The sequence below is a fragment of the Physeter macrocephalus genome, chromosome 8 (genome assembly GCF_002837175.3).
Source record: "Physeter macrocephalus isolate SW-GA chromosome 8, ASM283717v5, whole genome shotgun sequence".
Lineage (NCBI taxonomy): Eukaryota > Metazoa > Chordata > Mammalia > Artiodactyla > Physeteridae > Physeter > Physeter macrocephalus.
The window spans coordinates 76036675-76053741 of record NC_041221.1 but is presented as its reverse complement, the minus strand read 5'-3'; the positions used below and the strand labels follow the sequence as shown (position 1 = coordinate 76053741).

Here is a 17067-nt window from a genome sequence, read left to right as displayed (position 1 = left end):
TATGTGTTAGCATACGGTATTTATTTTTCTCTTTCTGACTTCACTCTGTGTGACAGTCTCTAGGTCCATCCACCTCACTACAAATAACTCAATTTTGTTTCTTTTTATGGCTGAGTAATATTCCATTGTATATATGTGCCACATTTTTTATCACAACAGTGAGAGGCCCGCGTACCGCAAAAAAAAAAAAAAAAAACTACTGTTAACAATAACAATACAATGTATGCCCTTCCACGTCATCTTCTGTATAAACATGTAAGTATGTACCAATATTTTTCATAAATTAGTTTTAAAAGTACATGCAATAGGCTTTTTTAAAAAAATTAAGAGTTGAGCATTTTTGGTGTTTGTCCTGTTTTATGAATTGTCCATGCCACTTGTTTGTTTATTTGCATCTTAGTTTAAAAACCATTGTATTTATATTAAGCAACCTAACACTTGCGGGTCATACTGGTTATATAACATTTGCCTCTGAATTTTTTGTTTTTAGATGTAAAAATTTTAATATGTATTCAAAGTTATTAGTTTTACCCTTGCAGTTTATTCCTACCTCAGAGTTCCTTTTTCTCTGTCTGTTCAAGTTATTTGCCTATGGTCACACAGCTAGTAATCCTGGCAATTTGGCTCAAGAACACACTCCCTTAACTAGTATTCTACATATTCCACCTTTCACATGTACAAAATTCTATGACATATGACTGGGTTTTGCTTTTGTAAGCCCTAAAACATACCAGATACCCAGTACCTTCATCTTTAAATGATTTCTTAGATCTAGGACCATTTTTCTGGATATGGAGAGGAATTAAACCTTTAGAAAGAAAACTGGTAAGATTTCTCTTGATATGTATAAGCAATCTTATACCATCTTAGGGTCCTAAGGCGCTGTGCTTTCAGACATAGCATGGTAACTAAAAGGATAGGCCTCACAGCTAGACTGCCTGGGTTCAAATTCTAGCTTTGCCACTTACTATAGTGTGCCTTGAACAAGTTACTCTGCTGCTATGTGTTTTAATTTCCTCATCTGACAAATGAGATAATTAAATTATCCGCTTCATGGGTTTGGGATAAAAACTCTATCAGGGATACATGTGAAATGTTTCAAATAGAACCAGGTGTGTAGTCCACTGTTGGCTCAGGGATTATTACTTCAAAAGATGATTTTGTTTTCTACTTGAAATGAAAAGAGGTAACAGGTATGAACCACATTTAACTTCCTGCCCCATTACCCATAAACTTATAGGTAGTCTTTACCTATATGTAATCAAATCTTTTTCCTTTCTCAGAAGGTAGGAAAGGATTTCTGAGCAGTGAGCCCACCTGAGAGTTGATAGCTGTAGCAGTCTGTTCAGTGGTTTCATTTTTGTCATACTTAAAAACTCAGCTCTACGAGCAGAGAAGGATTAATCTAGGAATTAGGGCCTTGTGTGGGTAGGAGGGATAGAAGGATAAAAGGTGAGTAGGGAAGAGAGTTCAGTTGAGCTGATGTAGTACATGGGCTAGGTTCGTTAGGGAAGATTATGATGTTAGAAAGAGACAAGGGAAGAATCAAGAGGAGAATCATAATGTCCAGAAACAGGCCTTTTGTGTAAAAGGTTGAGAGCTTTGCGGATTATGTTGCTGGGACACCTAAGCTATTTTCGGTGTTGGGGGAACAACGAGGAGAGGTAGGATCATGCCTTGGATTGGTTGAGATCATTGTTTTTTCTCTAAGAACTCTTTCAGCTCTAAAATTTCCGTAATTTTGGGGATCTTCTCCTCCTCCTAAAGCCCCCAGATAATAGCAATAATCTATAAGAATCTTGAAATTATTTAGGAACTAAAGTTAAAAAAATATATTTCCCTGTTTTAAGAGTATAGATGATATCCAGTAATTAACCTTAAATAGGGAAAAAAATCACAATAATAGGAATATGGTTTTTAACTGTTATATTTTCTTTCTTGTTAAGAGCATTCATTCTTGCAAATAGATAATTTTTCAGGAAAAAGAGATGAAATTATTAAAAGATGGGTGTAAAATAGCTGGTGGGCATCTTAGAGTTCTTATGTAAGAGGTGTGAGCATTAATTTTTTTTACAGGTTATCCAGGATTAATGAGCATGCCATTTGCTTAATTTATAAATTAATTTGGACACTTTTTACACTTCATTGTCCATTCTGCGTAAATTTTTTGATGAGTTAGTTCGCTTAAGGCGACATTAAGCTTTCTCATTCATGTAGAATCTAGTTAGGCCTTTTGGTTCATCTCATGGGCAGAGCATAAAGTACTTGACAGAATTTGATCTGACAGCTTTACAGTTATGTAACATAGAACAGAAGCTTAAAAACAACAAAAAAGAGAGAGAAGTGACTGATTTTTTTCACAGCAACCTATATTTTACTCTCCAGAACCTTACTACCCTTCTCTTGCCTCCCTGAACTAGCGGAACCAGCTTAAGGCTAGTAGTTTACACAGTCTTAAGTAACCGCTATATTTTTAAATAAACAGTTATAAACATTTAGATGTGAAAGGTCCTTAGGATTATCCTGTCCAGTTGCATCACATTACCAATGAGAATACAGAAGCCTAAAGAGGGTAAGTAACTCGCCTAGGGTCACAGAGCTGGTTAGCACAGCTGACCCGGGAATCAAGGTCACAGGATTCCAATGCGAGTACTTTTTCTGGTGTAATATGTGAATAGAATATTTAATAACAAGGTATTTATTGTGATATTTTGCAAAAGGAAGTTTCATATAACCATGACAAAGACTGTGATATTTGATTTTGCATATTGAGTACAAATAATTATATTGGAATGTATATTTGATTGGATTCATATTGTTACGTGCTATTACCGATTTATAATAATTTCTAGTTCTTTCATCTTCCTTAAATACTAATTGGTGACTGTTTAGCCGATAAAATTTAGCACTGAGAATGACCAGTAATAAACGTAACAGATTTAAGGACAGATTTGAAAACACAAAAATATTTTAGAAGAGGTGTGTGTATCTGGGCTTTTGGAATTGGGGAAACATTTTCTAATTTTTTTCATATGAAAAACTGATGCTGTAGTTTTTAAACTATATTCAGAAATCACAACTTTTTAAAAAAATAAATTTATTTTATTTACTTATTTTTGGCTGCATTGGGTCTTTGCTGCTGCACACGGGCTCTCTCTAGTTGTGGTGAGCAGGGGCTACTCTTCATTGCAGTGTGCGGGCTTCTCATTGCGGTGGCTTCTCTTGTTGCAGAGCACGGGCTCTAGGTGCGCGGGCTCAGTAGTTGTGGCTCGCGGGCTCTAGAGCACAGGCTCAGTAGTAGTGGTGCATGGGCTTAGTTGCTCCGCGGCATGTGGGATCTTCCCGGACCGGGGCTCGAACCCGTGTCCCCTGCATTGGCAGGTGAATTCTTAACCACTGCGCCACCAGGGAAACCCCAGAAATCACAACTTTTAAGTTTGTTGGGAGATGCCCTGGAGGTGAGATGAGAGAGAAAAGAGTGAAATAATTCCTTCTATAGTGAAGAAGAAATACATTCATTTTAAACTGGCTTTGCTGCCACAAAAATGATGGATTTAAGGATTTGTTTAGTTATGCTTCCAAATCTCAAAAAAAAAAAGATTTAAAAAAAGTCCTGTAGATCAACAATATTAAAATCAAGTCAGATATATCTGGAAATTGCCAGATTTCTAGTGCTCCAAGTCTAAAGTTTTTCACTATAAAATGTGCTCTTAAAGGGCCTTGAATGTGATGCAGTACCCAGTATTTAACTCTGTCTGTAGGATGGGCTTGGATGTCAGATCCATTTCTGGATCTCAGGTTTGCCACCCGTTCTCCATGTGACTTTGGGGAAATGATTAACCTCTCCAAGGTGGTTTACTTTTCTATAAAATAAGAATATTAGTCGGGTCCACCACATATCTTTGCTACAAGGCTTGAATGAGAGTGAATGGCATTCTTTTAGCACAGTTCTGACACATTCTGGCACTTAATAAAAGTTAGTTGTTAAAAATCACAACCTCTAACTAAGTGAAGTTTTTTCCCTCCAGTAAGGCTCTTTATGTAAATTTCAGAGTATTTAAATGATTGGATTTCAGGAAAATAGGATTGTTTCATTTTGTGTTTGTATATATAATCTTAAATAATAAAAATTAGCCCAGAAGAGATTATTTTTCTATTTAAAAACCTCAATCTAAAAAGGTTTAAGAATGAAGGATAATGACTTTCTCTTTTTACACTTGAGTTTAGTCATGTTATACTTGCCTTTGATCTGTAGCAGTGTCTTCTTTTTAAATTTTTATTTATTATTTATTTTTATTTTTGGCTGCGATGGGTCTTTGTTGTTGCATGCGGGCTTTCTCTTGTGGCAAGTGGGGGCTACTCTTCCTTGCAGTGCGCGGGCTTCTCATTGCGGTGGATTCTCTTGTTGCGGAGCACGGGCTCTAGGTGCGCAGGCTTCAGTAGTTGTGGCACGTGGGCTCAGTAGTTGTGGCTCGCAGGCTCTAGAGCACAGGCTCAGTAGTTGTGGCACACGGGCTTAGCTGCTCTACGGCATGTGGGATCTTCCTGGCCCAGGACTCAACACCATGTTCCCTGCATTGGCAGGCGGATTCTTAACCATTGCGCCACCAGGGAAGTCCCTAAGAAAGTTAATTTAGTAATAGATTAAAAAAACCAATCCCCCATAAACTTGCTATTCTGTCAGTCTCTTCCTTGTGGGTCCATTTTGTATTCTTTGTGTAGAATACTGTATTATTTTTATGTGATTGTAATCAGCTGTGCTTTTGTAGACCAAGTTTTTGGCAGCAATCTTCAAATATTTACATTTTATCCTTTAAATCATGATTACTCTTAGCAAATGAAAATTTTAAATGTTTCATTCATACCTTGTTTTGGTAGCTAATATTCTAGAGTCTTTTGAGTTGCTTTAAGAGGAATACTTTTTTGCGGGGGGGCCGTGGCATGTGGGATCTTAGTCCCTTGCCCCCCTCCCCCCAGGGATTGAACCTGCGCCTCCTGCAGTGGTAGTCCACTGGACCGCCAGGGAAGTCCCAGAAATGCTTTTATTTTAATACTTTTTGAGCTTCTATAGTATATTAAATGTTTTTGAATGTTTTACTTGGATACAAAGCTGGGAGCTTGTCTACAAAAGAGCAAAAACAGTTACTGACATTTTTTTAACTAGCGTCCTCATTATGCTTCTTTCACCCACTATTGACCATTTGTTTCATGTTTTTAGTTTTGTCTAAATTTCAATCTTCACTACAATTGTTAGATCTGACTATAGAACGTAATGTTGTATTTCCTTAGTTTGCTTTTGCATATTGACTTTGATAGAGTTATAAAGATTTGCCACACTGACAAATAAGTGTCCTTCAATGCAGAGCTACTGTTTTATTTTATGATCCTTTTCTAAGTATAACATCTTTTTTAGATAAGCTCCTGATGGTTCTCTCTTGAAATTCAGTCTTTTTTTTCCTCCTTTTTGTAAGTTGGCTGGAAGTTATGCGGTATTGCTTTCATAAATCGTTCACAAATTTTTCTTGCTTTCTCCTTTTATTTAGACATTTACATTTACTAACAGATGGGCTGAATTTATGTGTTCTGTTTCTAGGTTTTGATTTTTAAAAATTAAAAATCAATGTAATTAAAAAATACATATTTGTATGTATATAAATTTATATATACAAATCAGGGCCCCAATCATATGTATATCAAGTTTTAAAGTTCTTAGCATCAAGATTTCAGATTACGGTAAAAAAGTAACTTCCTCTCATTATCATATCTTCAAAATTCATAAAAATATGTTTAACTGTGTATAACTGTTACAATATATGTCCTGTCTTTTTTGTGTTTATCTCATATTTCCATTAGATTTTCAGTTTCTTGTCTACTAATACTTTTGTTGTGTTAAAATAGATTTGATGAAGTTCACCTTCGAGAAGAGTAACTTTTATTTTTTCAATTTATTTTCTCCTGCCTTTCCATTTATAAATTTTTTTAAAAATTAAAATTGAGGGCTTCCCTGGTGGCGCAGTGGTTGAGAGTCCGCCTGCCGATGCAGGGGACGCGGGTTCGTGCCCCGGTCCGGGAAGATTCCACATGCCGTGGAGCGGCTGGGCCCGTGAGCCATGGCCGCTGAGTCTGCGCGTCCGGAGCCTGTGCTCTGCAACGGGAGAGGCCACAACAGTGAGAGGCCTGCGTACCGCAAAAAAATAAAATAAAATTGAGGGGGCTTCCCTGGTGGCACAGTGGTTGAGAATCTGCCTGCCAATGCAGGGGACACGGATTCGAGCCCTGGTCTGGGAAGATCCCACATGCCGCGGAGCAACTAGGCCCGTGAGCCACAACTACTGAGCCTGCCCGTCTGGAGCCTGTGCTCTGCAACAAGAGAGGCCGCGATAGTGAGAGGCCCGTGCACCACGATGAAGAGTGGCCCCGCTCGCCGCAACTAGAGAAAGCCCTCGCACAGAAACGAAGACCCAACACAGCCAAAAATAAATAAATTAATTAATTTTAAAAAAATTAAAATTGAGGTTTTTGACAGATATAGCTGTTCGGCTCTGTAATTTTTATTGTGGGTAAATACAAAGCAGGTAACTTTTAAGACAAGATAATCTTTACCAGCTTTATTTGTACCTCCTTTAAGAACTAGTAGATCAGATGACATAGCTCATAAGGTTTTTTTTTTAACTTTTTTCTCATGGAAATTTTCAAGAATACACAAATCAGGATGCTCTCTACAGTGCATTTGATCAATATGTCTCTTAAGTTTCTTTTAATTTACATTAGTTTCCATTCTTTTCTTTAAACTCTATTCTGTATATATATTGAAGAAACTGAGTTATTCTAAGTTTGGCCGCCTGCATACTTTAAACATCATTTCACATGTTTGTCTAATGGCTTAGGTAGATTTGGATCCAATTTTCTTGTTGCATTACATCAAACTACATACAATATCTGCTTGTCTTTTAGTAAGATTGATAAGTCTGGGTATGCAGGCCTATCACAGAGGAGTGCATTTTAAAAAAACATAAATCAACAAAGCATTATTAAATATTTTATACCTTGGAAAAAAAACAGAAGTGAGTGCGTATATCTACCGAAATACTCCTGCAGCAATGCTCATGGCAGCCCAAATGCCCATCAGCAGTAGATTGGTAAATAAACTGTATATGTGTATTGTGGAATACTACATAGCAATAAAAGGGAACAAATTAAATGATAGATGCAGCACTGCTTATGTTTCTCAAAGAAGTAATGTTGAGTGAAAAGAGTTGACACAATAGAGAGCATACTATATGATTTCAGATATAAGAAGTTAAAAAAATGGGCAAAATTAGTTTCTCATTTAAACATATTGTAAGGCCAGTGAAACAATGCTACCTATTAAAAAGTGCTTCTTTCTCCCATTGATTGAAATAGCTCTGTAATCATATACGCAATTTCTATAGGCATTAGGGTATATTTCTTTATCTTGCTCCATTGGTCTGTCTATTTATATGCCTGTATTGCATAGAAGTTTTATATATGCTTGTATCATAGAAGTTTTATAACATGCTTTAATATCTTAGAGAGTTTGAACTTTTCTCCAATCATTGCTCTGCCTTTTTAGGATTTTTCTAGCTATTCTTATTTATTCTTTCAAATTCACTTTATAATCAGCTTGTCTTGCTTCAGGAAACAATAATCCTGAAGATGTTTTCATTAGGATTGCATTAAATTTACAGATTATCTTAGAGGAAACTGCTACCTTAATGATGCAGAATCTTCCTTTCCAAGAACATGGTTTGTCTTCCCTGTTGTTCACTTTGCTTCCTCCAGGCATGCTGTTTTATAGTTTTCCTTATATAAGTTTTATATTGTTTATTGTTAAATTTAAGTCTATTTTTATCTTTGCCATTGTTAATGGGGTTGTCTTTTCTATTTTTACTTCATTTTTTTCCATTTATTATTTCTCCTTACTGATTATTATTATATATATGAGGGCTTGATTTCTGTATGTAATTTTATGTCCTACCATTTTACTGCATTTTCTTATTGTTTGGAATAATTTTTCCATTGATTCTTCTGGGTTTTTCAGTTAAATTTATTATTTGCGAATTGAGGTTGAGATAGTCTCCCCTCGCCCCAAGCCATGCACATCCCCAATTGTTATACCTCTGATTGCTTTCTCTTGTCTAATTGCATTAGCAAGTACCTATCTAATGTTATTTATTAGTTAAGTCCTTCTTTTTCTTTTTTTTTTTAAACACAAAGTTTTTATTTCAACCATTTTAATAGAAAGGTCTCAACTTTTCTTCTTTTTTTTAAGTCCTTATTTTTTTTGACTTTAGTGAAAAAGTCTTTAGAGTTTTCCCCATTAAGGTGCTGGCTTTTTTTTTTTTTTTTAACAGCTGTATACATGAAAGATACAGTTTACATACTGTAACATTTACCGATTACAGCTGTACAATTCCATGTTTTTTTTAGTAAATTTATAGGGTTGTGCAGCCATCAGTACAGTGTAGTTGTAAACATTTCTATCATTCTGAAAAGTTCCCTTGTGTCCTTTTACAGTGACTTTTATGTTGGGAGGTATATGAGGATATATTTGTATGTATGTGTGTTTATATCCTATACCTTATAAATATTTATTTTTATAATTTAAGGACTTATTCATTTTTTAAAATTGAAGTATAGTGGATTTACAATATTAGTTTCAGGTGTACAACATAGTGATTCAATGTTTTTATAGATTATATGCCATTTAAAGTTATAAAATAATGGTTATATTTCCCTGTGCTGAACAGTATATCCTTGTAGCTTATTTTGTACATAGTAGTTTGTACTTCTTAATCCCCTGCCCTTGTCTTGCCCCTCTCTGTTTCTCTCTCCCCACTGGTAACAAACAGTTTGTTCTCTATATCTGTGAGTTTGTTTTGTTATATTCATTTATTTTATTTTTTAGATTCCACATAAGAGTAATAATGTACAGTGTTTGTCTGACTTCTTTCACTAAGCATAATACCTTCTAGGTCTATCCATGTTGTTCTATTTCTTTTATTCTTTAAAAGAAAAAATTTCATTCTCTTTTAATGGCTGAGTAGTATTGCATTGTGTATATATTAACACATCTTTATCCATTCATCTGTTGATGGACACTTAGTTTACTTCTGTATCTTAGCTATTGTAAATAGTGCTGCTATGAACAGTGGGGTGCGTGAATCTTTTTGAATTACTGTTTTTGTTTTCTTTGGATATATACCCAGGAGTGGAATTGCTGGATCATATGTTACTCCTATTTTTATTTTTAAATTTAAAAAAATTTTTTTTTTGGCCATGCCGCGAAGCATGTGGGATCCTAGTTCCCCGACCAGGGATTGAACCCAGGCCCATGGCAGTGAAAGTGCCAAGTTCTAACCAGTGGACCACTAGGGAATTCCCTATTTTTCGTTTTTTGAGAAACTTCCATACTGTTTTCCACATTGGCCGCACCAATTTACATTCCCACCAACAGTGTTCAAGGGTTCCCTTTTTTCTACACCCTCTCCAACATTTGTTATTTGTGTTCTTTTTTGATGATAACCATTCTGACAGGTGTGAGGTAATATCTCATTGTGGTTTTGACCTGCATTTCTCTGATGATTAACGATGTGGAGCATCTTTTCATGTGCCTGTTGGCCATCTGTATGTCTTCTTTGGAAAAATGACTATTCAGGTCTTCTGCCCGTGTTTTAATTGGTTGGGTTTTTTTTTGATATTGAGTTGTATGAGCTGTTTATATATTTTGGATATTAACCCCTTATCAGTCATATCATTTGCAAATATTTTCTCCCATTCAGTAGGTTGTCTTTGAATTTTGTTGATGGTTTCCTTTGCAGTGAAAAAATTTTTCAGTTTAATTAGGTCCCATATGTTTATTTTTGATTTTGTTTCCTTTGCCCTAGTAGACAGATCCAAGAAAATATTTCTACAGTTTATGTCAGAATATTCTGTCTATGTTTTCTTCTAGGACTTTTACGGTTTGCAGTCTTACATTTAGGTCTTTAATCCATTTGGAGTTTATTTTTGTAAATGGTGTGAGAAAAATGTTCTAATTTCATTTTTCACATGTAGTTGTTCGGTTTTCCCAGCACTACTTTTTGAAGAGACTGTCTTTTGTCCATTGTATGTTCTTGTCTCCTTTGTCATAGACTAATTGACCATAGGTGCATGGGCATTAATTCTTATTTCATTCCTTGTTTTTAATAGAAGTGAGTGTTTAAGTTTTCTTTCTGACATACATTTAGATTAACAGGCTTAAGTTGTAGTCTGTCTTGGCACAGTGAAAAAGAAGCTCCTTACAATAAAATGCTGCGCTATTACAATAAAAAGTTTTTTTCTCAATACAGGAAGATAGCCTTTCATATTCTGAAACATTTTGTCCCATGTTGTTTGTTAAAGAGGATGGCATTCCCTGTGGATATGCTGGATAATTGCAGTCATGAGGAAATGGAAAATTCTGCTGAAGATTACATGTCAGATCTCAGGTGTGGGGACCCTGAAAATCCTGAATGTTTTTCTCTTCTCAATATTACGGTAAGGCATCCTGCAGTGATTTGTCAATCTTTTCAGTTGAGTTTATACATGAAATCGGTATGCTTTTATTATCTTTTAAAGTGTTAACTAATCACTTTTGAAAATTTTATCAGAAGACTTTTTAGTAAAATGGATAAATATTGATTAGTTAGTACAGCAGCATGATCGTTTTTAAAAGACTAACTTTGCAGGCAGTTGCTTATTATTTGTATTGTGCCTTTAAAATTATATGTAAGTAGTTTACTAGTTTTGCTAAGACTGATTACCATATTTGAGCTAACCCAATTAAGTCTACTTTAGATTTGGAAATTGTTGTTTTAGAAATTTTTTTAATAAAAAAAATCAGCAAAACACTACATTACACATTTTTGTATCACAAATCTTCCTTTTCCCAAAATATTAAAATAAAATTTCTAATTAGTAAACTGAGATATATTTTGATAGATCGTTAGACATTAAATTATTAGAATTCTAGTGTGAATTTGATGATAGGCAAATTCTCTAACCTCTTTAGGCCTCAGGTTTTTCTTCTGGAAGATGATGTTTATTTAAAGAATTCTTCCAACATCAATATTTTGTAATTCTCTGAATGGCAATATTGTGTGTAAGTAGGGAATTAGCGTTGGATTAATGAAAGCAGAAAAAATTTAAAGTATTGCATATATCTCACTGGAAAAATGAATTTACCCTAGTGGTTTTTTACTAGAAAATGGAATTTTTTCCCCCTCAAGTGGTCTGAATAACAGATGATAAATTTAACAACTTTATGGATGATATCATGCTTTTGTTTTTATTCATATGCGTAGCTAGAGTGCAATAATATTTATTGAAATAGACTTTCATTTTTTCCCCCAAGTTAATAAAATTCTTGCAAAAGGGAAGTCTATCTGATTTGCTCTTTTTTTTTTAAGACTAGAAATATCTCCTATGAAATGAAATTGTATAATTAGCGTTAACGTACGTTTGAAACTTTGGTAGGAGCATGGTGTTTTTGTCTGATGTTTTCTTACCGACTCTTCACTAATCTTTAATCAATTGTCATTTCAGATTCCTATTAGCCTGTCAAATGTAGGCTTTGTACCTCTCTATGGTGGAGATCAGACCCAGAAAGTTCTTGCTCTTTTTGCACCTGAGGACTCACTCACAGGTCTCTGTTTTGTTTAATATTTGTAAATTGAGGAATTTTTTTTCAAACAATTAGAAATTTATTGAAAGATAGCTACATGAAGGAATTTTTAAAAAGAAAACTTATTTCAAACTGTAAATTCAGGAAAATAAAATTCTCAGTTGCTTATAATTAAATGTTTAGTGAGTGAAATACAATAAAAATGGTATAAATGGGGCTGCCACATTGTATTGTGAACTATGGGTATATTTAAGGGTATCATTGAAAACCTTACCAAATAGTAATATCGTGTACTTTAAGACTTAAATGTTAACAATCATTTATTTTCTTTTAGCTGTGGCACTTTACCTTGCTGATCAGTGGTGGGCTATTGATGATATTGTGAAAACATCTGTCCCTTCTAGAGAGGGACTTAAGCAGGTAACAAGATCCTGTAACTTTAAGTGTTTAGGAGGCCATTTCACACTATGTTTCCCATAAACAGTGATAGTTTTTGAAGTTATTGAGCTTTTCTCCATTTTAGTATACCAGGTTATATTAAACCCTTAGAGTTCCATTGTTAATGGTGAAACTGGCACTTAGATTGGGCTTCCTTGATTTTATGTGAAAGTGTCTGAGAATTGGGGGAGGAAAAATGAGTACCTGTGGTTTAGTTAAGCTGTAGTTACGCATATCAACTTTAGCTTCTGATTTTTCTTTTCGGGTGGGAAAAAGCTTATTATCTTGGTGTGGTTGCTTAAGTTCTCAGTCTCTAGGAGAGACTGACCAGTAAACTTTCTTATCAGTAGGGCCATTTTGGGTGGTCTATTCAGTGTTCCAAACAGTGTAGTGGAAGGGAGGTCCTCAGTAGCATACTGTAAAACTGGGTCCTTTATTCTGTCTTAGTCACCATTTTATCAGTTACTTAGAAGAAGGTATAGTTCATACTTATCAATTCTGCATGCCACAGTGCTGAATGGGAGAACTAATCCATAAAGGCAGAATTAAGAAACAAAGAGAAAGATCTAACATGATGAAAATAAATTAGTGAGAAAGGTAAAGTAGTATCTATGGGTTCAAAAATTTAACTGTACTGTATACCAAGAAGACCATACTAAAACAGCAGCACATATGAAAAAGATTGGGCTTTAGTTAATTAGAAGTAAAATCAAGGAAAGCAAAAAAGCTAATAAAAACCTTAAGTTTATACAGAAAAGCCCCATTATCTTATCGATATCTTCGATGTTTATACCTGTAATATCTGCATGCCCAACATGAAGAGAAAAAAAAAATGTTAGGGATCTGCAGCAATTTGAAGGGAGAAGTCTGAAATGGCAAGAGTATCCCAAATCATATTAGATTAGTCTTTTGCTCTGTTTAGCTTTGATAGGAAATTTAAGAGAATATCATGGCTGTCTTCAAATATTTGTAGACTATGTGATCCAGAATATCAAAGTATAGTCTTTGGGAAAGAGATTTCAGCTCAGTATCAGAAAGAATTTCATTCTGGTCAGAGCTGTTCAAGGAAGGCATGGGATACCCTGTAAGCTGGAGAGCTTTGTCATTTCATGTGATGTTTGGTATTGGAAATTCCTTACCGGGGAGGTTTTTGAGAGTAGTGTGTGTATGCCTAATGCTTTTTCTCTCCTCTCACCTAATTAGAGGGCATTCTTCTTTTTCTTTAAGGAGACTTGGGGTGGGGTGGGGGGGATAGATTTCATGGATAGACTCTTGTTTTTAGCAGTGACAGATGTCTATGGGGAAAACCCCACTGTTCAATGTCAGGCAATTGGTGAGGGTGTCCTTGTGACCATGCAGCCCTGCCTGTAGGAAGTGAGGTTCTGTTTCCATTCTGTGATTGCCCCAAGTTTTGTTTTCATCAGACTGCCCTGGTGCCCCTGTCATTGCCCATCTGGTCTGGCAGAGGGGTATGTGTGTATGTGTGTAGGGGGAGACAGGTATTCCTAATAGTTAGACCACAAAGACATGACTGTTAAATGACCATTTTACCTAGAAAAGATGAGAGAGATTCCTTTCCCAAGAGCATAATTATGGCTTTGCTCATCAAATGAGATAATCATTGTTTTTAAAGTCTTCAGAGCGTAACACTAAGCTTTTTTCACTTTCTTTTCCTTCTTTCTTTTTTTTTTTAATGTGTAGGCTGGAATGGGGTGAAAAGAAGCACTAGAAATGGTGGGGGGCAGCAATTAGAGTGGGGGAGACCTGGGATCTGGGCAGCTGGAAGCAGAAAGAGAGCACTGACTGCTAACGTGGAGATGCTGGGGATTGGTATATTGGAAACCTGTTTTGCCTGTTTTAGAACTTTGCTAGGCATTATTTCATGCATAATTTGTGTCCATAGAAATGGATTGTTATTGGTATGAATGACTGGTCTCATCTTTGTGATAATAAAATGGTTTACAAATCATTCTGAATGTATTCAAAGTGCTTTGAATGTCAGTACAAGGTATGGAAGCAGGGAGCAAGGTAAATTGCATCTCTGAGTTGATGCTAACTGTTGTGCCTGGTGTCTCATCTCTTTGTAGGTGAGAACTCTTGGGGAGAGAGTGGTTCTGTATGTTCTGAATCGAATTATTTATAGAAAGCAGGAAATGGAGAGAAATGAGATCCCATTCCTGTGTCATAGCAGTACTGATTATGCTAAGATTCTGTGGAAGAAAGGAGAGGCCATTGGGTTTTATTCAGTTAAGCCTACAGGTGAGTCTTTAAGTTATTTAAAATATATATTATGTAAACCCACTTTTTGGACCCCAACTATATTAATGTCCCTTTTAAATTAGTATCTAGAGTACGAATTGAGATTTTACTCAGTATTTCTTGGGAGTACTTTGCTTCTATATAAGTGAGGATTGTTAGGAAAGTCTTTTGAAAAAAAAGTAAACATTTGACAGAGTAGAAAATTTCTCCACATATGTGGATAGAGAGTTGTATGTTGAGCCTCAGATTTGTCTTCTTTCCCTCTCATTTCCTTCCCTTTATTTAAAGGTCCTTGTTTTACTTTGATTCCTGCTGCTATCACTATTAGTGGCTCGTTTTAAATCCCCTGTCTACCTGTGGACCAAATGCATAGCCTTTTTCTTCTAGTGTAGCTGATTCAGCCTGATATAGTAAAGCAGCTAAAGCAAAGTACTTTAATATATTTAGAGAATCCAAACAGCTTTGAAATAGTCAATCTTGTAAAGTTTGGATTTCTGATCCTAAGACCCAACTATACCCTTTTCCTGAAACACTAGTGCAGCTTCATCTTGCTTTACCTGTTTTCCTGTTCATTCAGTTCCCTAGAGCTACTGGAGCCAGAAAAATCAAACCTGCTTGCTCCATGTACACATATATCCCACACCTTACAACCACTACACAACAAAGGCAGCCTTGTTCTGTACCTTGGCCAAAAGACCTTTCACAGAATACTCACATTATTTTTCTGTCCTTTTTATATTTCACACTTGCCAAATTTAGCTCTTGTGGTCAGATGCAGTCTAAAGATAATACCAAATTTCCTGCTAATTTGAAGGACAGTTGTGACTAATACCTTAATTGTATAATTAGTACACATTTATGTTGAGAACATCAGTCATTATGAGTATGATGAGTACATATAGTCAGTAAAGGGAATGTCACTTTTTCTCAATAAAAAAACTGTGATTTATAGTTTTAAATGTTTTTGCTGTTTAGTAAATACTTTAACTCTCCCTTAATATGCTATTTTATTCTTGTATAAATTTGAAGTAGAACCAATAATTTATGTAATTCCAGAAAGATATCATCATACAGAGGCAGAATAATAATGTTTGTTAAATGGAAGCTTAGTGCTGCATTGCATGAAAGGCATCACTTTATTGTTTTTAAAATGTTTTCATAAGTTTGGGGCTGGAATATGGTTTAATTACTTTATGCTTTATTTTATACAAGTAATTCCTATGGGAATTGGAGGCTTTTTGCTGCTCACGCTGGCTGCAGCGGGGTTTCCTACTTGAAACTAGTTCATAGACATTTGAAGTACATAAGAGTTTATGCTTTCTCATTTAGAGCATCTGTAGATGAAAGACATACAGTTAAGAAAGGGCATAGCATTCCCCCCTCAGTATTTCTGATCAGTATTTGATTCCAGGCATTGGCTCCTCTTTGTTTTCTGTGTTTTTGGGGCTCCTCCACTCCTTTGGGACCTGACTTCTATTTTTACTTTTTTCTGGTAGTTAACTCAGTTTTATATGCTGGAGCTTCCAAGTACTACTTGTCTACCCCTTTTAGCACCTTCCATACTTCTCTACTAATTGCCTTACTTCCTTACTATTTATTTCAGTGTTTTCCTGCTTTAAGCTCTGGCTCTCATCTGCCAGAGAACAGTGGAATTAGATGTGCTTATGCTAGCCTTTGGATCAGTAACCATCTAATTCAGTCTGGAAGTGTTTTTTCTACAAAGGAAACCCAAACATAAAATAATTTGAAAAAAATTGTCCAAAACAAATACTGAAACACTTTGTGATAGAAGTATTCCTAATGTACATATCAGGAAAAAACTGTACCAGTAGCAAAAAGATAAAATCTTTATTAAATATATTTGTAGTTGAATAAAAGCCTTATGATATCACTTATTATTTATAATTTTTAAAAATAAAATAGCAAATCAGTGTATAGGGATATTAGTTGGAGCATAAAAATAGCCTTGATATATAAGAGGGGACTTTGTTTATGAGGTCAAATCCTATTACAGTATAATGAAATTCAAGAAAGTATATAAATTTTTTTTTTGCCTGAAATAAAGAGATTATTATGAGGGCTGTATAGTTTGTTTGTTTCTTGGGTTAGGTAGATGTCAGATCATTAAAAATAGTTTTTAACAATAGATCATTGTGTAATATCTGGTACATAACTCTAAAGGGAACTTGCAGAATTGAGTAACATCACTACAATATTTTCTGGTCCCTTCTATGGTTATTAAGCATTTTAATCTATAAAAATAAAAAATAGGAACAGGATTAATGCTGAACCTTGTCATATTCTGATAGTAAGTAATATTTGTTCATGGACTCATAAACTGAAAAAAAAAAAAGGTAAGCTCCATGTATTTCGTTGAGATGTATTTTCAATAAAACTTTATTTTTTGCTGAATAATTAGTTTTCCCAATGTAGAATAGTTTCCCAAATGTATAATATACTTGTGTTTTGATCCATCATATACTGTTATTATAATGATAACTCAGAATTTCTTTTGAATTGATACTTAGAATCTTATGGTCACAAGAAACTTTAAAAATGTATATTTTTATATACACATATGTTTTTGCAGAGAAGAATGATTAGATAATCAATATATAATCCAAGTATAAAAATATATTACATTAGGGTAATAGTCTGTAGTATAAATATAATAGAAATAGAAAGTCAGGGGTGGGGAAGGAACA

The 17067-nt window shown here is 34.9% G+C and overlaps 1 protein-coding gene across 2 annotated transcripts in view; it reads left to right on the top strand.

Annotated features, from left to right (window-relative positions):
• Positions 1 to 17067, top strand: part of FAM169A (family with sequence similarity 169 member A) — a 72064-nt gene that overhangs the window by 15719 nt on the left and 39278 nt on the right. For both annotated transcript variants that reach the window (XM_055086618.1, XM_024127672.2), the window contains exons 2-5: positions 10405 to 10539; positions 11587 to 11686; positions 12000 to 12085; positions 14191 to 14362. In XM_055086618.1, coding sequence (XP_054942593.1) covers positions 10408 to 10539; positions 11587 to 11686; positions 12000 to 12085; positions 14191 to 14362 — 490 coding nt within the window. In that variant the 5' untranslated portion in view covers positions 10405 to 10407. The remainder of the gene's footprint in view (positions 1 to 10404; positions 10540 to 11586; positions 11687 to 11999; positions 12086 to 14190; positions 14363 to 17067) is intronic.